The sequence below is a fragment of the Pogona vitticeps genome, chromosome 12 (genome assembly GCF_051106095.1).
Source record: "Pogona vitticeps strain Pit_001003342236 chromosome 12, PviZW2.1, whole genome shotgun sequence".
NCBI classification, from domain to species: domain Eukaryota; kingdom Metazoa; phylum Chordata; class Lepidosauria; order Squamata; family Agamidae; genus Pogona; species Pogona vitticeps.
In genome coordinates this window covers 15,900,336-15,921,748 of record NC_135794.1, presented here as the reverse complement: position 1 = coordinate 15,921,748, position 21,413 = coordinate 15,900,336, and the positions used below count along the sequence as shown (strand labels likewise).

The following is a 21,413-nucleotide window of genomic DNA, read 5'->3' as shown; positions in this document are numbered from 1 at the left end:
TCCAGCGATGGCCCAGAGCGCCTTGTTAAGCGATTTCATCGCTCAGCGAGGCGCTCGTTAAGCGAGGCACCACTGTATAATATAATTTAAATCACACACACCCAGCTCCTCTGTATGTTCTCCCTAACAAACAGATTTGCCTTCGGGTATGACAATTTCTCGTCTCTACTTCCGGTGCCACCAGAGGAAATCCTTCCTCAGTTACCAATTAGGACCACAGAATCAATCATGTCAAATATAATATTGTCTATTAATAGATCAACATATTTAAGAGTCAAGGAAATCATAGATGGAATTGTATTTGGTATTCATTAAACTTCATTTAACTTAGAAATATGCTGGTTACTTTGTATTTAGTTTCAACCACTTTATAACAGTTGCATTCAGTTCTCTTATATGTTTCTTTTCAAGTGTTTCTTTCCAAAACAATTCTTCAAACTACCTAACTCTTTCACTAAATCCTGACTAACTGTCCTATCTCATCACTAACTGAAGCCCCTAACTCCTGGCTAACTGAAATTCTAATTGTCCTCCATTCTCTTCTTATATTTATATTCTTCTTCTTATATATATATGCGCACATAGTTTCTTTTACAAATTATTTACCTATCTGCCTTTTCATCGAAATAGCTACTATGGAAGTATGGGGCAGCTGTAACTGTGTATTCTTTGACACAGCTGCAGAACAGCACATGTGTGAAAACACATCATTTAAAAAGCCATCTGAAACAGGTGTTTTTTAAATAGATTTTTTTTTTTTTGTACAGTACCAACCTGGGGAAGGGGGCACAACCTCACATCTCTCAGAGGAGAATATCACAAAGGAGGCACCCCATCGTTAGTGCCCAGCAGTCTAAATGATCTTAACTGTGGCCAACACACAGGGCCTGCATATCAAGGTCATCCTAAGGAACGGAAACCTTCAAATTTCACCTGATTTGAATACGCTTGGGAATTTGAAGGGTTAAAAAAAACACAGCACTTTAAAGTGAGCCTGTAACACAACACTGATCAGCGCAACTGGTACAGAACTGGTATAATGTGTTCTGACCACCTGACTCCAATGAGAACATGAGCATACGCAGCCTACAGAAGATTAGTAAATTTTCCAGGTTGTTTCCAATAGCATTACAGGAATGATTGTTTCCATACATGGCCTAGACTAGAGGAAGCAAAGAAGAGACAGGAAATGTCACCTGGGTGCTATCATCTCAAACAGTAACATGTCCCATCCCTGGGAAGGAATACTACGTCATCCATGTCCAGGATTTGTCGGCTATGTCTAAGTTTGCTTACGGACAGGCCCACAGCCTTTAGAAGCGATGACCACCACCTGCGCTTCCATAAACAGCGCCAACCCCAAACTCCCCATCACAAGACAGGCAACCCTATTCACAACCAGCGGGGCCAAGTGGTGTAACAGTGTCAGGGTTTGCAGGGCCAAACTTTCAGGAATTTCTGATGAGCAGGGGTTATTAACATCATCTGCCACCTCAATCCTGGGCCTCCTTTCTTCTCCCTGAACTTTACTGCAATCTACACAGTACTGTACCTGGGAGAAAACAGAATTTGCCCAGGAACAGTATATCCTTGGTAGCTGAAGAGCCATTAAGCTTACAAATGAAGACTCGGTCTTCATTTGTTGATATGGACTGATCCATCCGCCCGCTTTTTTTTTTTAACTTTCCTTTGTCTAGAACTGTCATCATGAGTTTACACATTTACCACTACACTACTGGATGTGCATCTCTATTCTGATCAAGTGGTTTACATTCCAACTACAATTCAACTGCATCTGGAATAAGGTTTGGTTTGTCTACCCTCACTCATCCCTAAACTACCTCCAAATAAAAGGTCTACACACTTCCCAGGATTGATAATCAGCACAGAGGCAGATCTGCGATGTCACTGGCATATTGATGGCACTGCAGTCCAAAACTTCATGTTACATTCTTTATCAATTGCACTAGATGTTAAAAATTGTGTGCGGTGGGGGGGGAAGGACAGACGATGGAACCATAACCAAAAGCTTTGAAGTACAGATGGGGGTATTTGTATACGAATACGAATATCCTCCCACAGGTGGAAATAATGAGGGTCCACTCGCCATTCCACCGCAGATGTGCACTCAATGGAACTTTCCTATTGCACCGCTGTCTGCAATGGATTAGCCCAGTGATGGCGAACCTAAGGAACGTGTGCCACAGCCATCACACAGAGCCCTCTTTGTGGGTACGCGAGCCATAAGTCACCAACTGGAAATACTTACCCATCTCCCAATTCCAGATTTTGGCACTTCCCTCTGCTGGTGCAGTGGTCCAGCGCAGGGGTGCAATGGTGACCATTAGCGGTCTAGCCCAATGGGGGATTGGAGGACCGCTAAGTATTTCTTTGTTAATACCACCCATAGGAAAAAATGAACGAACAAGCATTTAACCCTTGCAGTACAGTGTTTTTTTTCTAAACTAAGACCTCAGTATTGGGGTTTTAATTGCAGTGTTGGCACCTTGAAATAGATGTTGATTTTGTGTTGCCGTTTGGGCACTCGGGCTCAAAAAGGTTCACCATCACTGGATTAACCATTCTGTGACCTGGCAGAGAAGCTTCTCATCCCACCTCCTGCCAGGAGCGGCTAATCCATTGCGGACGATGACGCAATAGGAAGGCTCCATTGAGCGCGCATCCATGGCAGAATGGTGAGTGGACAGTCCAGCCCCATGGGGCCAGACACCCCCATCTCTAGTTTGAAGCAAAACAGAAGTCTCTCTCAGCATCACCTGAGACTACGGAAACATCTCCAGAGAAAGTCAACCGTGAAGAAAGGATATGAAAATCAAACTCCAAGGACTGAACTATACGTATGACTTGGAGAATAAAAGATGAGCAGGTGATGTGAAACCCACCTTCAAAGATCTGAAGGGCTGCAGAAGAGGGAGCAGATTTATATTATCTGCTACTCCAGAAGCCAAGATCCAAAGCAAATCAAAGCATTCTAACTACAACAAAAGAAATTCCAATTGAGAACTTCCCAGTATCAAGAACACCTGTCTGACAGTGGAGAATGCTAAACCCTCCTTCACTGTAGATTTTGAAAATTAGAATCTGCACATATCCTGAAGCGGTGGGTTTCTTGCCTCGGAAGAGGATCAGACTGACGGACTGGCTTATTTAAAATATTTTGACTTTCTCCCTAAGAAGGACCCAAGGTGATTTGCATCATTAAAAGACAAAATTTAAAGATAAAAACAATTAAGCATACAAATTCTAAAGAGGATCCAACAAATACCACCCTGAGAAATGGAAAACAAAGGCAATAATAAAAACACACTCAAAGCAACAATCCATTTAAAAAATACCACTTGGGGATCCTATCACTAAGAAAAAGCCTGCTCGGGGGTGGGGGAATTCACCCATCAGGGCCACAGATCACTCTCCCTGCACTCCAACCCACAAGACTCGAAGACAGAACAGAGTTTTCTTCAAACGAAAATGCTCTCAAAGAGGTCGTGACCATGAACCAAGCTCCATATTTCATCAACGGGACAAAGATCCGCCAGCCCAGCACAGGCAGCTCCTCCATGAACAGAGCCGTCTGACGGGGTTTTGAGAAGGAGCCATAGACTCTCTGCAAATAGTCTCAAGAGTATCCATTTGCTGGAATTCTCACAATCCACAATGGTCCAGAGATACTAAAAAGACTGCATCTATTGTTGTGACACCCAGATTTCTGTGTCCTTTTGCCCAGCATCCGAGGTTTGCCAACTGCCATCCCAGCGGGCCCTACCATGTGGTAGAGTGAAGCATCCATCACCCCCCCCCGTCAGGGGGCAGAGACCTGAAAGGACAGCGGGATCAGCCCCCCCCCAACACACCCCATTCCTTCTGTGCTCCCTGACCATTCTCCTCTTTGCAGGAAGACAGAGCAGGGGGTGGGGGGGTGAGGGAGGCATCACACAGCAGGTAGCGGAATAAAATCCCTTCTCATTATATTCTTCCCATAAAAAGGGAATTCTTACTAGGTGAAGGAACCACTCTGATCCAAAAGAACCACCACCCTTTGATCCCAGGCTAGGTGAACACCTAGAGCAGTTGGCGGCGAACCTTTTTGGGCCCGAGTGCCCAAACTGGAAATAAGTGGAGGTGGTGGAACCGGACATGGCAGCAGAAAGGGGAATCCTGTGCACAGAGGTGCCTCGAGACCCCCTCCAGATCCGCCGCCAGCGCCACCTGTCAAAGCGCCTGCACCGCAGCTGCAGCCTCCCCCTGAGGTTTGGCTGCAGGTGGGGGGGGATAGCGATCCAGCAACTTATGGCTCGCGTGCCCGCAGAAAAGGCTCTGCATGCCAGCTGCAGCATGCATGCCATACATTTGCCATCGCTGACCTAGAGGGCCCCGTGCCTGGCAGTCATGGGCAAGCTTCTCTACCTAGGTTTTTTTTACCTGTCACCTTTTCCCAGGACAGAAATACTCCAGGATATGTACTTTGAGACTTACGCCAACCAGACAAGGTAGATCGCCCAAATAACAAAATTAGCAAACTTTGTTGAAGGCTAAGGTTTCTTGTAGAGTCACTCTCTCCCTCATCCCCAAAAATCACCCCAGGTAAAATATACAAGATTTATTAAAAATTATAAAAGTAAAAGCTACTTTTGATGCCCTTCCTAGGCAACAGAGGACACTGTCTCATTGCTAGTGTTGAAGTGAGAATCAGCTGGCAAAGGTATACTGTCTCAACACATGGAAGCTCCATTTCATCATTTCGTCGCCAGTCACTAGCTGACCTATTCTCCTAACAAGGACCAGGGAGAAGGCTTTCTTCCGTGTGGTTCCCAGACTGTGGAATGCATTCCTTTCATTGTTGAAATCAATTTCCACCCTAACTGATTTTAAGTGGAGTATAAAATCACGTATTCTTAGACTGGCATAGCTTGCCCCGCTGTATCAACTTTTGGTTGGTTTGGGGGGGGGGATTTCATACATTTATTTCATTTTCATGGGTTTTCACATTGGGGTTGGTTTTATTTCCCTTGACAATTTTACAGTAATATTAATTTTTTTATGAAGACTGCAAGCCACCTTGAGCACTAGTTTCTAGTGGGAAGACAAAATGTAAAACACAATAAACCAGTAAGTAATTGGTAGTTTGTTTCTGTGTAAGTCATGCAAAAAAACAAGGTGGAGCTGTTGTTTGACAGTGCGAGCCAACTCACTTGCACCTGAACACTGAGCTAGCAAAAAGAGTTTTGTTTTTTGTTTTTAATACGACTCCCACAACACCCTGGGTTCATGTTGGCTGGGCATTCTGGAAGGATAGTTTTAAAAAACCTTTCCCAGGCTTTACTTATGTCACAAAAGGATCTTTCATGTACCTACCTACAATGAGCAACCCTCTCTTTCCGGTGAATTACCGTATTTTTATGTGTATAAGACACCCCCATGTATAACCACCCCCTTTTCTAACCCAAAATTTCTTTCTTCCCAAGAAAGTGGAAGGGGGAGGCAGGGATCAAAGCACTTTGATGATTCCTGCCTTCCCCCTGCACTTTCTTCAGACAAAAGTAGGGTGGTGAAAGCACTTTCTTCACAAAAAAAAGTGGAGGGGGAAAAGCAGGGATCAAAGTGTTTTGATCCCTCCCCCCTCCTTACAACTCTCAATTTTTAATCGAAACATTTTAGGCAAAAGTATTGTCTTATACACGGGAAAATACGGTAGTTGCTGGAGATGATTTTGTTACACAGGTATTAGAATCTATCCTGGAAATATCTTGGTAGAGCTTGTCAACAACAAGGATCCTGCTGCAGAAACAACCAAATTGTGTGCTGTTGTCTTCTACTACAGCAAAGATGAAAAGCAGATTTGTGCCACCTTAAGGATGACAAGTTTTACTAGCTTTTGTGCACTACACCTTGCTTTTGGCAGACATTTATGTCAAACAAAACTTCTGATGAGTTTGGCCACAAAAGTTTCTGTGATATAAATGCTTGCCAGTCTTGAATCAAGTTTGCTACAAGATTCTTAATGCTTCTTTAGTGCTTCTCTCATGAGAAGGGGCAAAATGGAGATGAAGTTACCCTTCTGGACAGACACGGCCCTGAACATGGTGGGAGATGCCATTTTGTGCATGTGCTCCTAAAAGGTCACAACAGTTCCCAAATATGGGCCCCCAGCAATTCCCCACAGCAACACCCAGAAGTCCTAAACACAGAATATGTTGGGAAAGGATTCTGTGAGCTGTACTGGAACAGCCAGAACATCTGGCTCCTCCAGTTTGGGAACCAGGGCTTTCCAATTCCTCTAAAGCAAGGACGACCCACTGCTGGCCCGCCAGATGTGGCCGGGCAGCTGCCCTCGCCTGCCAACACAGCCCAGAGGGATAGGAGTTTTAGTCCAATCGGATCTGTTACGCCCATTCCGGTGGGACTCGGAGAGAAAAACCAAGCAAACATACAGCAGAACCAAAAGTGTATTCCAGTTAAGACAAAAACAAAGGTACCACAGCACTTGGGAGTACTTTTTTTAAAAACTTTCCTCTTCGGATACAGACTAGAACAGCTGCCTGTCCGAAAAGCAGCTCCCAAAGAATCCCAGGGCGGCGTGGTTTAATTGCCCCCCCCCCCCCCAAATTATCTAGCCCAGTTGGCCAGGACCTGCCCGGAGCGGAGAAGCGCCACCGACTGACCTGTCTTCCCACAAGAATAGAAGGGAGGGGGGAGCGTCCGCGCCCCTTCCTTCTTCCTTTCTTTCCCGCCCCCACCCCACCCCACCCCACCCCGTCCCGCCGCTCGGTCCCCCTTCCGGGGCTTTCTGTCCCCCACCAGGAGCGACGGCTGGGTCCCAAAGGGAGAAGAGAAACGACGCCGAATTCCCAGCGGCTTCCTCGACGCCCCGGCACAAAACCTCGAGCGCTGGAAGGGGGGGGGAGAAGAGCCATGTCAGCTGGGGGACCCCCACGGGCGGGCCAAGCCAAGCCTCTCCGCCCGCCCGCCCGCCCGCGCGTCTCCTCTGCCCCCCCCACCTCCCCGGCGCACACCTGTTTGCAATCATCCCGGGGAAAGGACGCGCGGAAAGGATGGGGGGGCGGGGGGAGAGGGTCTCCCTTCGACAACCTTCCCGTGGAAAGCGGCGGAGGGCCACGAGGGCCGGGCCGGGGGGGGCGCGCGCTTCCCTTCGCGCGCCCTGGCGCCCCCCCCCCCCGAGCACGCTGCTCATTGTCAACAGCGAGGAGGCGGCCGCTCGCCCCACGATGCGGCCGAGCCCACCTCGGCGAGGCGTCTCCTGCCCGCCCGCCCGGACCGGCTCGACGGGGCACGCTCCCCTCGCTGTCCCTCACGAGGAGCAGACGAGGATAAGGGGGACACGCGCGCGCGCACACACACACACACACAACACACCGCTGCGTCCCGCCGCCCGGGGCTCCCTTTGCGCCCTTCTCGGCGGGGCTTCCCTCCACAAAAGAAAGGTGCGCGCGCGGGGGGGGGGCAAAGCAGAAAGCGCAGCCCGCCGTTCCGCGGACTCCACACGCAGGCACACCCACACCCGCCACCAAGCGAGGACCCCCCCGTCCGCCCGCCCGCCCCCGGGGGAAAGAGCGGCCACCTCACGGCCACCCTCCCGAGCGAGCGAGAGCCTCCGGCTCGTTTACCTTCTACGGTCAAGGTCAACGCGAGCACCGCGAGGCCAAGGAGTCCGTCCAGCGCCATGGAAGCCGTGCCCACCTCCCGGCGGCGGCGAAGGAAAGGCCGCGGGGCTGGGGCCGCCCGCCTCGGACACCCCCCCCCCTCGGCAACGCCGCTCTCCCGGCTCGGAGGGTGCGGAGCGCCCGCGTTCAGACGCGCCGGCCAGCCGGGCGCCGCCGCCGCCGCCGCCTCGCCTCCATCGCCATCTTGCGTGACTGCAGAAGGGACGCGGGCAGGCAGTGGCCGTCCACACGCGCGCCCGGGAGACCCCCGCGCCGAGTCCCGCTCGAGGCGGCCGCGGGAGACGCCTGCGCCGCTGCCCCCGCCCCCCGCGGGCACACACACACACACACACACACACGCCCCCCTTCCTTCCTTCCCCCCCCCCCGTGCGGAGGCTGCGCCAGACAGATGGGTCTCTCCCCCCCCCGGGCGAGGGTCTCGGTGCCAGAGCGCAACAAGGCACCCGGCAGAAGGGGAGAAGAAAGAGGCAGCTCCGCGGCTGGCAAGGCAAGGCTCGGCCGGGCGGGGAGCGGATTAAGCCCTTGCACCCGCCGCCGTGTGCCCTTTGGCAAAACTTTGCATTTAGGCAGGGGTGAAAGCAAGCCCTTTCTGTTGCTGCTGTTTTTTTAATTCGTCAACTAATTCGCTCCCAAGCCCCTCAAGTGCCGGGTTTTAGTTCTGCCAGGGACGAAGTTGGGACGGTTAGCGGGGCCATGCTTCTGCTGAGTGACCAGACCGGTCCCAGGACACGCCAGCTTCTGCCCCGTCTTCACGTCTAAGAAAGCCCAGGGGACGAGTCCCTGAAGGCGCCACTCCTGGTTATAGGGTCGCTAGACCACCCCAGACCCTCCTAGAGACCGCGGTGAAGCTGAACGGCGGGTTCTTTAAGATCCAGAGGAAGAAGCGCTGCTTCACACAGTGGATAAAGGGACACAGGGGAACTCACTGCCACAAGATATATTAGTTAATTCATAGAGGTTTGGACCATCTAGAATGGTTGAATACCGGTTCCATTGTCAGAAACCCTGTAGACCAGTTTAGCTCTGCAGTTCAGGCAGAGGTTGGGAGTCTGATTTCCCACTGTACCTCTTCAGCAATTATTGGACTTGATGATCCAGAAGGTCCCTTCCAGCTTTTGCATTTCTAAGAGGCTGATGCTAATGATTGCCAGGGATTCTTGCCAGGGATTCTGGATCCTTGAGAACAATCTACAAAGGGGGAGGGGGTAATTCAAAGATCCAGAGGTGAGAAACTCTATTTGGACTACAAACCCAAGAATTCTCCAGTATGCTAGCTGGAGATTTCTAGAGTTGCAGCCCAACATGGCATTTTCAGACCTTTTGATGGGTAAGTAAGAAGCATTCAAAATATCATCACTTGCTTCTCCCCTTTGGCCATTGTTTGTGACAGCAGGAAAGAACTAGGACTTGTTGCTCAACCTCCCTTGATCTAAAACTCAAATTCTAGTTTTCTCTCCTGGGACTCTCAAAGCTGTGATGCAGACCCAAAAGGAATCAGAAGCACTGATGCTCCTGCCCTATCGGGGGTAAATATCAGCAGAGAAATAATCCCACCCATTTCCAGTAAGACTTCAAACCCAACAAGTTTCGGAGGGGAGAGGGACAACAGGGTAGGCACTGTAATGGCAACAAATAGCAGGGAAGCAAGAAGTTTTTCCAGAAGTTGAGAAGTGGGCTGAAATAAATCTGTTGTTTGTGTTATGTGCCATCAAAACACCTCCTCCTAATGATGACCCTTGGAATGAGCCCTCTCCAAAATGCCCTGACTTCAACTGCTCCTGCTCAGCTCTTGTAAATTCAAGCCTGTGGCTTCTGTTATGAAGTCAGTCCATCTCATATTTGGTCTTCCTCTTTTCCTGCTGTTTTAATTAAATCTAACTTTAATTAATTAAAATTAAAAGAAATTTTAATTAATTGTCTAGCAGTCGTCAGGCACAAGGGGTCTTACAGAATGTCGGCCTGAGGTCTCTGCAGTGAAAGCACTGCAGATGTGCTAAACATCTGTGCACCAGAATAAAGTTGCCTTCTCTGGAGCTGTTTTTGAGTCCCAGGTTTTTAAAAAGTTGAATCTTAGTTAATATTCATATTTAACAACATCATAATCATAATCCACTCTGAGGTGGTTTGAGTTCACTCAGGCTGGGAGGGGTACCCCAGAACTTCTTGACTTGGAAGCAATGAATCACAGGAAACTAAGCAGGGTTACTTCGGGTCACATAGAGCCGTGCTATTGATTTCATTTCATTTGATTTTTAGACCACCCATCTAGCAAGATTCCAACTCTGGCCGATGTAAAACAAAAAAATAAGAAATAAATTATAAAATCAGTTATAGAAAAACACAAAATATCCTTACAGCAACAAGACCAGTGGCAAAAAGTAGGGGTGAAGGGCATACCAAATTTCATGCAGTTATTTTAAAGTTCCCCTCATTCTTCCATACACACTCAACCCTAGCATTCACTTTAACAACAACAACAAACTAGATATCTACATGACATCTACATGCCAGGATAGGGTGGTTTCAGGTCAGGAAACCACACTCTACCTCCTATGAGCCTGTTTGGCCCTCCTTCCTTTAAAAGGGAAAGAAAAAATATGGACAAAATAAAACAAAAGCCCCCCTCCATCCTCTCCTCCTCCTTTTGGAGGAAGCTTTCAACTTCTTTGATTTTCCTCCCAAAATACATTTGAGTGCTGTCCTGCAAGGCTTAAAAACATCTTTGCTTCCTCTCCCCCCCCCCCCGGAGGAATGGAGGATGGTTTCAGTTCATTAAAGGGGTTTAAGCAGACCGTCTAAGACATCCCCTTTGGTTCAGTTCCAGCAATCACACATGCTGGAACAGAAGAAAAACAGAAGGATCCTGCTCACACCTGGAGAAAAAAAAAACCAGTAGCTCCTAACATAGAGCGGAAAAGGTGCAGGAAATAAAGCATCGGGGACAGACTGGCTCACAATGGTGCTTACGTCAGCTCACCAGGAAAAGAAGCGAACTAGCCCATACAGTGGGGTCTCTACTTAAGAACGTCCCTACTTAAGAACAATCCAACTTAAGAACAGCTCCATTTGCTAAATTTTGCTTCTACTTGAGAACAGAAATCCAAGATAAGAACAGGAAAAAAAAACCTTTCCTGCTCTTTTTTTAACCTTAGGTCATCTTAGGTTTTTAAAAAAGTTATCCCCCTAGTGGTAGAGTACGTATTAACCAGCTTTGCATTAGTTCCTATGGGAACTAATGCTTCAATGTACGAACGCACCTCTACATAACAAAAAACCAGCCAGAACGGATTAATTGGTTTTCAGTCCATTCCTATGGGAAATTTTGCTTCAACTTAAGAAGGTTTCAGCTTAAGAACACCATTCCAAAACCGATTAAGTTCTTAAGTAGAGATTCCACTGTAGTTTCTATGGACGGAAAAGAGCAGATACGGATTAAATGGTTTTCAGTGCATTCCTATGGGAAATGCAGATTCAACATAAGAACTTTTCAACTTCAGAACCACCTTCCAATACGGATTAAGTTCTTAAGTAGAGACCCCACTGTACTCAGAGCTGACCACGGCCAATCCCCATGTAGTCACACACACACAGTTACCTGTAATAAGTTGTCTTTCCTTGGTGTGGTAAAGTCACATTTCAAAAATAATGTAACAGGAAGGAGTGGCGGACGAGTGTCCATAAAACAACATTTTCTAGTTATTTTCTAATTAGCATTTTGGGGACCTTAGGGGTGAAATGTTTACTATTTTATGCCAATTTCTTATCCATTTTGAGATTTTTATCCCTGCCTCCAAGAGAAATGGAAAAGACAGGAAAGAGAAATAATGTGACAAGTTACTTTCCAAGTATTGTAACAGATAACAACAATGGATTAAATCCGGGGTTTAGAAATTTTACTTTTTGGGGAGTTATAGCTCCCAGTTGGCATTGGAGGAGTTGGAGTGTGTATGTTCTAGTTTTTTTTTTTTAAAAAATAGCTTTTCTAAACTCTGATCAAATTTTCTAAAACATTATAACATTATGAATTACTTTGACACAAGCTGAGATCCACTGCTCACCCCATTGTTCTGATGCAGTGTGTTACTTGTGAGCGGTGTCTCCTCCGTATCTCCAGATATGGAAGCTCCTGGCGTTACCAGCCAGAACACATGTTAGGCCTATTCTGTGTTCTCCTCTTTAAGAGTGGTTAGAAAAAAGTTGGAAGAAGCTGCAAGAGACCTCAAAGGGTTACTACAGGAAAACAAACTGCAGAGAATGAAAAAGCTGTTATTGGATCACCGAAATACTATTGGAAAAGGCAGGTTATTCAAAAATTGTCTGCCTGTTGGGCATTACAAAACTCTAGATGGACTCAGAAGTCATGCACGTTTCTCCTTTTTCAACCGGAAACCACTTCCTCTAACATTCTGCAAACGGGGCAGGTTGACTGCAGAATACCACACCTTGTTCTGAATCCCATCTCCACCAGACAGATTCTAAAACAAAGAGTAATGAATGGTAAACCACTGAAATCTGCTCAACCTATTAATGACTTCAAGAGATTCTGCCTCCCATATCATGTACTTTCAAGCCAAATATTGCAGAAGCTGAGGAGTAAAGAAACACACATATGTATACTTATGCACTTTATTATAGTTTCCCCCAGCAGGTTGGGAAAGTGTTTGGGGGTTAGGTGGGCAGTGCCCGCCCCTCTCCAAAAAGCAGGACCACTCATGCTTGCTACGGTGTGTTTAGAACCAAATTTATGGCCACTTCTGGGAAATGCTTGATGAACCAGCCCTGTCTGGGTGAACGGTGCCAACAAGCAGCTGCTGGCTGCATTTAATAGCAGGCATCAGGGAAGCGAACAACAAGATATGTAATTTGTTGAACAACTCAGAGATATCAGGGCAATTTCAGTGCAGCAAAAGGGAGGGGAAGCAAAGCTTTAGATGCTTATGCCCTCGGGGGGATAGATGTATAATAAGTTCATTTCATTATGCCCGCTCTCATAAATGTTTATTGGACGCAGCCTCTCATTGCTCTTTAGAGAACGGTTGTTGGATGCATTATGATTACAGCAGGAGATTCACCACTCTCCCCCCCCCTCGCCACTAGTCTGGTGTTTTCTGCAAGCTGTGCATCATTCGATTTGGACAGGAGTGGAGGGAGGGATGGCAATGAAAGGAAGGGCGTCCCAAAAAACCCAGACTGCATTGTGTGTGAAAACGTGCACCTTGACATGCCCAAAGCCGCAAGAGAACTAGTACAGAAGATGCCCCTGTGGGCTGCAAATCCTCATGAAGATACAGCCTGAAGGCAGACCAAAGGCAGGAGTTTTCATCCTCTATTGTGGAGAAGCCTGGCAGGTTCTTTAGAAGTTTTTAAAGTTTCTTCCCTAGGTAAACCAATAAAGAGGACCTACTTATTCGCAAGTGTATACTCCCTAAAAATCAAGTTGCTTGTCCTCCCCACTCCCTCTTGGAATAGTGCACCTACAGGAAACAAAGTGGGTTCTACTCATCAAAGATTAGCCTTGTTGGGCACCCACCTCTGTGTGTGTGTGGGGGGGGTGTCTCATGACCTTTGGAAGCTGCTGCTCCTGCTCTTTGGCATGTCTGTCCCCACTCTGAAATGGCAGGGCCGTGATGAGAGCAAGGAGAAATGGAACAAAGTCCTCCAGTCCTCCAAAACCTTGGTGTTCTGCTTTAGACAGAGTTAGAATTATGGGATAAAGACAGAGTGATCTGGGTTTTGTTGTTTGTTTGTACTTGCAGAACGCAAGGGTTTAGGGTTGAGGCTCTGTTGACTGGAGAGGAGCAAGTACTCTGGAAACTGAGCGTAAGCCAACCTGGAAACTTAAAGGTAAAGGTAAAGGTTCCCCTTGACAATTTTTGTCCAGTCGTGTCCGACTCTAGGGGGCGGTGCTCATCCCACTCTTCAAGCCATAGAGCCAGCGTTTGTCCGAAGACAATCTTTCCTGGAAACTTACGGCTTATTAACTCTGGAAGTTCATTGAGGGATTGTTCAAGAGGGTAGAGTCTCTCAACTGTGTCGCATAAGCCCGTAGGCCTGCCTCCCATATCAGCAAGCTGCCATACCCGTCTAGAATTCCAACAAGGAAAAATGGTCCATCCCCCCCCCCCCCCATTTTTTGGTATAGGTTCCTTTGTCAAGTGCTGTGTATGGGGGTCAGGAGTTCAATTCCTCACTGTGCTTCCTGGGAGAAAAGTCAGTCAGCACAGCCTTGGGCAAATGGTGCATTTCCAGATCACCCCAAGAAGAAAGGATTTTATACCTAGGAAAACCTGCAAAAGGTTATGCTATTAATCATTACAATTACACGGATGCTACTCCATCAGTCATCACAAACCCACAGACTTGGGCACTCCCACCAACATTTTGGCTGGTGTAGTTATGTTGGCTCTAATGATTATGTCGGCTCTAAAGTACCGTATTTTCCATGTATAAGACATCCCATGTATAAGACCCCCCACTTTTCTAACCCAAAATTAAGAAATCTAAGTGGGGCTTAGCAAATGTAGGGTAAAAAAGATCAAAGTGCTGCAGGATGGCTTTGATCCCTGCTTTCTCCCTTTGTGCTAAGCCCCACGTGGCTTAGCAAAAGGAGGGGGAAGGGATCAAAGCAATTCCACAACTGCACAATCATTTTGATCCCTTTCCTCCTTGGGATTGCTTTGATCCTTCCCCCTCCTTTTGCTAAGCCCCATGGGACTTAGCAAGCAGAGGGGAAAGCAGGGATCAAAGCAATCCTGCAGCATTTTGATCCCTGTTTTCCTTTTGCTAAGGCTTAGCAAGTGGAGGGGAAAGCCCTGCAGGATCACTTTGATCCCTGCTTTTCCCTCCACTTATTTTTGTTCTCTCCTCAGTTTACTTCCGTGTATAAGACAACCCTCAATTTTTACTCTAAAGATTTTAGACAAAAGTACAGTCTTATACATGGAAAAATACGGTAATTCTGGAAGGTGCCTACTTCGGAAAGGCCATGCTGTGTAGATAAATAACACAAAATGCCCATTCCAGCTGCTCAGAACTCCTGTGTTATGATTTCCAGCCTGTCAAGGTTGAGACCTTGGCATTCAAACCGAAAACAGAAACACCAAGATCTGATTAAACATGGAAATAGCCGAGTTTTAAGAGCTTTGATGGGAGGTCTGTTTCAGAAAGCACAGGACAAGTTGAAAGGTATTCTCGTACCAAAAGTGAAGGGTTCGTTCTTTAATCTTGGTGCAGTTAAGACTATTATAGGAAATGGCAAGAGGAAATGAACACAGAGTCATGATTACTGGGATTTTTAAACAGATAGTTTAGATGTTTTGCCCACATCTTGTTCCTACTACAAGCAGTTCTCTCACAAAGCTAGGGGTTTTCTACCCAAAACTGGCTCTTGAAGTTATTCTGTGTGGATGTGATTTTTCTTTTTAAACAAAAATGTTCTTATTTCATCACTGTTTAGTTTGATTCAGAAGGATTTGAAAACACGGCTGCAACACAGAAAAGAGGCTTAAAAGCAGAAAAGGATACTTTCCTTTTTATTAAAGAAGACCTAATGGTGTGTGTAGTGGTTGGAGTGTTTTCTAAGAAAAGGTGGGAGGCCTGCTCTTTAGACACCCTTCCAAATAAGCTGGGCCATCTGAATATATACACAGTCTGGGGCAAAGAATTACATGATACTGCTTTCATTCCATTGACCGAAATGAACTATACTGGGAATGGAAGTTTCTTCAATACCGGCAGTAGATGAGAGTGACACAGCTGTTGTGGTGGAGTACAAAAAAACCTATTCTGTGTTTTAGTCCAAACTTTAAAAGGGCTATCCAAAGTGCTGACCCTCATCTTTACTGGGCATAGGCCCAGCAAAGCTTGGATAGCTCCTGTAAAGTTCAGACTAAAACGCAGAGTAGAATCACTGTCCCTGCAATATCAGAGTCCCTACCCTCTGTTGGTTCCCCACTGCACCAGCAGGCTAGGTTTGGGGCTGGTGTGGGTGGAACCCAGCCATCCAATGCCAGATGCCTTCTAGGTGAGGAAAGGTGAATTGGAAATGCTGTGGAAGTTCCCCAGCATTTGCTGCTGAAGGCAGTCACCAAAGGTCAAGCCAGCCCTGCAAATATAGTCCTGTATATTCTATACATGCTCAATCACTCAAGTGACACTGATGAGCACTATTGAAGAGAAAAGAAAAGAAAACAGAAGCCATTCCTTCACATTTTGAGGGATGGGTAACTGTTCCTTGATGCTGGATGACGGGAGACTCAAGACAACTGAAAAGAACTCCTTCCTTACACGTTGTATGATTGTGCGGTGGACTTTACTGCTGAAAGATGTAGTGACGGCTGCTGACTTGGATGGATTTAAAAGGAGATTAGATAAATTTATCGAGGCTGGGACTAGGAATGACGACTGAGCAAGGTGCCTGCATTTCACCTTGAATATCTGAGCCAGTGAGGTATCAAGATGGACGTGAACTGCCAGTTCATTTACTGGCCGAACAGGCGTTCAGCACTTCAAAGCCCTGCCTCCTCTGGCAGCCGCCCACTCAAAGGCAGCGCTTCGAGGAGGCAGGGCAGGGAAACGGGGCCACTGCCTCTGGGTGGGCACCTACCGGAGGAGGCAGGGCTTTGAAACACTTATTCAGCCAAGAAACAAACCACCACAAATAGTTGGACTGGCAGTTTGTGCCCATCTCTAGTGAGATATCCAGAGTGGTAGAGTGAACAGAGGAATGGACTAAGACTAAGGACACCTGAATTTGATTTCCCCAGGTCCGCCATGGAAACTCCTGAGTGGGGCTGCTTAAACATGCCTGGCTTACCCAAAAAATCCTATAAATCAGTTCCAAGTTGACGGCACATAGCACCATCTGAGGCAGTGGGCCTCTGAATGTCAGTTGCCTGGGAAATACAGCACAACACCAAGGGTGCGGATTGTGCATCTGACCCACTTGTGGGCTCCCCAGAGTTAACTAGTCAGCCGCTGTGGGAAGAGAAAGCTGGACTAAAGAGCCCTTGTGTCTCTTATGTGTCGATGCATAGTTAATGTACTGCAACTTCTAGCTTCAGTGACTTTGGGAAACGAAGGGCACCATGAATAGACCTATTAGCTATGGTCAGCGACTGGAAACGCCATGGGTCGGAGGCAGTACCCCCTGAGCGTCAGCTCCTACCCCAGACAATAGACAAAGATTGTTGCCTTCACGCATGGCCGTTGGCTTCGCAGAAGCTCTGTGGCTGCTCATTGTTGCAAACAGGACGCTGGGGGTAGATGGGCCTTTGAACTCGTAGCTCCATCCTAGAGAACTTGTTGTTTGGGATATACTTAGAATTCTCTACAAGAGTGCTCAAGCACGTATCTTTCAAACTAGAGCAGGGAATGAGCTCACCAAACACAAATCAGAGGATTCAACAAGCATGAACCCACAGCAGTTAAAATGGCAGCAAACACTTCAACTGTGCAATGCGGGTGCACTTTTTTTGTGAAAAACGGGAACCGCTGATCAAAGAACAGGCAGTGAGTTTACGTGAGCATTGCTGCTGCTGTTCATTAATGGAAATCTCACCGCAAATTGAGAAAACTGTCACTGTGCCCTTATTCGTATAAATGTTGTCATATAGGGAAAATGCACGCCTCCCTTCCACATTATTTCATGGTTGATAGTTTGGTTCTCCTTACCAACTGTTTTATATATCTAAAGAGGGATTGTGTGTATATTTATAGATTGCTGACTATAAGGAAGGAGAGCTCTGTACCCCAGCTCTGCCTTCCAACATTGCAGCAGCTATAAATAAGGCAACCATTGTTCAGAAGAAGAAGAAGAACAATAACAATAACAATAAAAAATAGAGAAGGTGTCAGAAAATGAGGAAGTCAACATCTTGTGGGATTTCCGGATCCAAACGGATAAACACCTTGAACAAAACACACCACACATAGCAGTAATAGAACAAAGAAAGGTCCGTATCATTGACATTGCAATTCCAGGGGATGCCAGAGCTGAAAATAAAGAATTGGAAAACGTAACAAAGTGCAGAGACCTGGCAATCGAAACATCTCGCCTCTGGAAGAAACACACTTCAGTGGTCACCGTAGTCATTGGGGCTTTGGGAACAATGTCAATGCAGTGGACCCTTGACTTACAGACGGCTTGACTTACAGACTTTTTGAGTTACAGACTTTTCTGGCCACAAAATTTAGGTTTGACTTGCAGACTGAGATTTGACTTACAGACCAGAAAAAAACCAAAATGGAACAAAAACGGCCTGTTATGGGATTAATCGGTTTTCAATGCACTGTAGGTCAATGGAGACTTGACTTACAGACTTTTTGACTTGAGAACCGCCTTCCAATACGGATTAAGTTCTCAAGTCAAGACCCCACTGTAAATTTCACACAGTACTATAAGCAGTTGCAGATCTCAGAAATCACACCATCAGAGCTACAAAAAACAGCAATATTAGGAACAGCATACATACTGCTTTGTTATTTAATACTCTGTGGGTTTTTTTTTGTTAAAACTTGTACAGTATCTGTTTTATAATACTGTACCTGTCAATGTTTTTATAATTTTGACTGTGCCTGGAGTTTCTGAATCATCATTATCCCCTCCATGGGTACAGTCCTTGTTTAGGCAGAGGGGCTTGTATGCTTCAGTGAGGTTGAGAGCTATGCTGAGAAGCCAGACTAACTGTTCACCAACCATCAATTATGATGACAGGAAAGAAACAGAAATCCATACTGGATTGGTCATCTCCAGGTCAACAAAGAGAATCTGAAGATCTAGTACATATTATTATCCATTATCTGCTCCATGGTGTAGAGTACATGGGGCAAAATATCTGATCCAGATCTTATGGCAGTATGGAAGAAGGAATTAAAATAAGAAGGCAGTTTTATGACTGTGCGCACAAGACAGATTCATCTCCATGAATATTTTTTTTTAATCTAGAGCCATTTATACCAGAAGAAAGATTCTAAAAGATAGTGCTGTTCCTGTGGGAATTATGCCGGTTTTTAAAATGATCGTGTGTAAATTTTAGCAGTTTGAGTCACTCTGGACAGCCATGCCATTATTTCACTGTTTTTGTGTTTCTAATAGTCAGAAGACCATATGCAAATAAAATCCTTACTTACTTACTTATTTAAATCAGGCTGGATAATATTCGGGGATGGGGGCTGGTCCTGACTGGGCAACTGTGGAATATGCCTGATAGATATTTCCATACACACCCACTACCCCCTCACCCTTGAAGTTCTCATGCTATCTGAGCCATTTGAGAGATTCATCACTGCCCCCCTTTGAACTGTCCAATTAAATTTTTCACAAACAAAACTATTGTCTTAGAGCTGCTTTGCATCTGTAAGTGATGGAAGAGAATGGGTAATGAGATTGTCAGTGCTAATTGGTCTGTAGTGTGTTCACCCCTCAGGTTTTTTTTTCAAATGGAATAAACCCAATGTGCATGTATGTATGAATGTAGGGCATCAAGAGAGATGGGAAGTGAGATAGCTCAAGTTCACCACTGGCCAAGAGAGAGAATGTGGGACATAGAATGGGGACTCTTAAGACTCCACTATTTTATTGGTCTTGGAAGTGCATCTCATCTCAGGGTTTTTTAGGTACAGTGATGCCTCGCAAGACGAATGTAATGTAAGAGGCCCCAAACAGTCCTGTTCTCTTGTGATGCTAAGCCTCCTCTGTAGCATCAGCTGTACTCTGGCTGAGCTCACTGTTCAATCTAATTAATTAAGCAACGGTTGCTTTCATGTAAATTATAATGATCAGAGGGCTTATCCAAATCAAGCAACTGAGGTTTTGCTATCAGTCTAATTAAACACCAATTTCTCTTAAAATTAAAAAAAAAAGAATAGTTAAAAAAAATCCAACAAATTAGTTTATCGTAGATCAATTTATTAGCTTGGGGTTTCCAATGCTGTCATTAAATCTGTCATGTGTTTCTGGAAGCCAAGGAATTGTTGCCACTGGTTTCTAGCATATACCAGTTCCTGCTTTTGAAAAACGCTGTGAAGCTGAAAGTGATCCAAAAATTAGGGCCAACCTCTTGACAGGGCCAGTTACAGGGAGCATATGGTTCCTTTCTTACAGCAACTTCACTAGACCTTTTTCTGGGCACAATTAAATACAACATTTTCAGACTTGTACAATCCTATGCCATTTGGGGCCCAGCTATTTGAAAAACAATATTCTCCCTAAGATATCTGCCTCCGTTTTAATATCTCAAGGGGGGGTGTGAATCTTAGAATAATATTGGAAGGGGTCTCATGAGGTCATCAAGCACAACCCCCTGCTCAATGCAGGAACCTAAATCAAAGCAGATCTGAGAAATGGTTGTCCAGTTTTCTCTTGAATGCCTCTAGTGTTCAAGTGCTCACCCCCCCCTGGAGTAATTGGTTCCACTGTCATACTACTCTAACAGTTAAGAATTTTTCCTGATATTCAGCCTAAATCTGGCTTCCTGTAGCTTAAGGCCATGATTATGTGTCCTGCACTCTGGAATGATTGAGAACAAATCCTGCTGGGTGCTTTTCTAGGTCCCATTACCTGTGGAGGCACACTTGGTGGAGATGTAAGTAGAGCTGTAACTGGCAATGTTGGCACCCAGTGCTTCAGTTGCCTAAGCTTGGTTTACAAAAATAAGATTGGCACATGTTTGGAAAGGAAGAAAAAATGGGGATGAATGCCAGAGTGAGAACCTATGCCTGCAACACACATTGACCTACCCATTTTATGTTTCCTTTTGCTCCAGGAGGATTGGAAGCGCTATATGCCCCGCTTAACAATTACCCCGTATAATGACGAATCTGCTTCACGACGATGCGATCGCAAAATGATGTTTTAATGGTTTTTTTTCACTTTGCGACGATTGGTTTTCTGCTTCGGGAACCGATTCTTCACATTACGACGATCAAAACAGCTGATCGTTGGGTTTTCAAAATGGCCACCGGCTGCTCAAAATGGCTCCCCGCTGTTTTTAAGAGGCATTTTTCGCAAGACAGGCACCCGAAATGGCCACCGTATGGAGGATCTTCACTGGACGAGCAGGTATTCAGCTCATTGGAACACATTGAACGGTTTTCAATGCATTTCAATGGGCTTTTTTATTTTGCATTACGACATTTTCGCTCTACAGCGATTTCGCTGGAACGAATTAACGTCGTCAAGCGAGGCACCACTGTATTATAGCAGCAAATACCAAAACGTAGGTTTCTACCCTTCCAGCAGCAAATTTCAGCACCCTCCAAATTTATGTGCCTTGGGTCAAATAATCAGCTGCCTTGTCCCAGTTATGACTCTGGTTGCAACAGAGGGCCTGCTCCGTGACTTTCCTCAAGCTTTGGAACTCCCTGATGAGGGAAGCTAGGCTGGCCCTCTTAGCCTTCCATCGGCAGGCAGGCAAAGACTTTCTGTATTCGCGAAGGCTTTCACGAATTTTCTGTTCAAACAAACTTTGGCCTCCAGCTGGAGTTCAACTGAACAACACTGTTCTTCATTTTGTTTATCTTTTCATTGTATTGAAAAAGTAACTTCTGGCTTCGGGGAGCTGCATTTCAGAAACGTACATATTTCCTGTGCTGTTTTTTTTCAAAAACCTGTTTCATGTTATAATTGTGATTGTGATTTTATTTTATATATATATATATATATATATATATAATTTTGATTATTTTACGTGCCATTTTAGTGCTGTTTTTGGC

At 45.8% G+C, this 21,413-nt stretch overlaps 1 protein-coding gene across 1 annotated transcript in view; it reads right to left on the bottom strand.

Moving 5' to 3' along the window:
• Positions 1-7,774, bottom strand: part of IGDCC4 (immunoglobulin superfamily DCC subclass member 4) — a 92,021-nt gene extending 84,247 nt beyond the window's left edge. Inside the window, exon 1 of the mRNA XM_072982129.2 lies at positions 7,644-7,774. Within this exon, the coding sequence (XP_072838230.2) occupies positions 7,644-7,701 (58 nt within the window). The 5' untranslated portion in view covers positions 7,702-7,774. The remainder of the gene's footprint in view (positions 1-7,643) is intronic.
• Between the last annotated feature and the right edge of the window lie 13,639 nt (positions 7,775-21,413).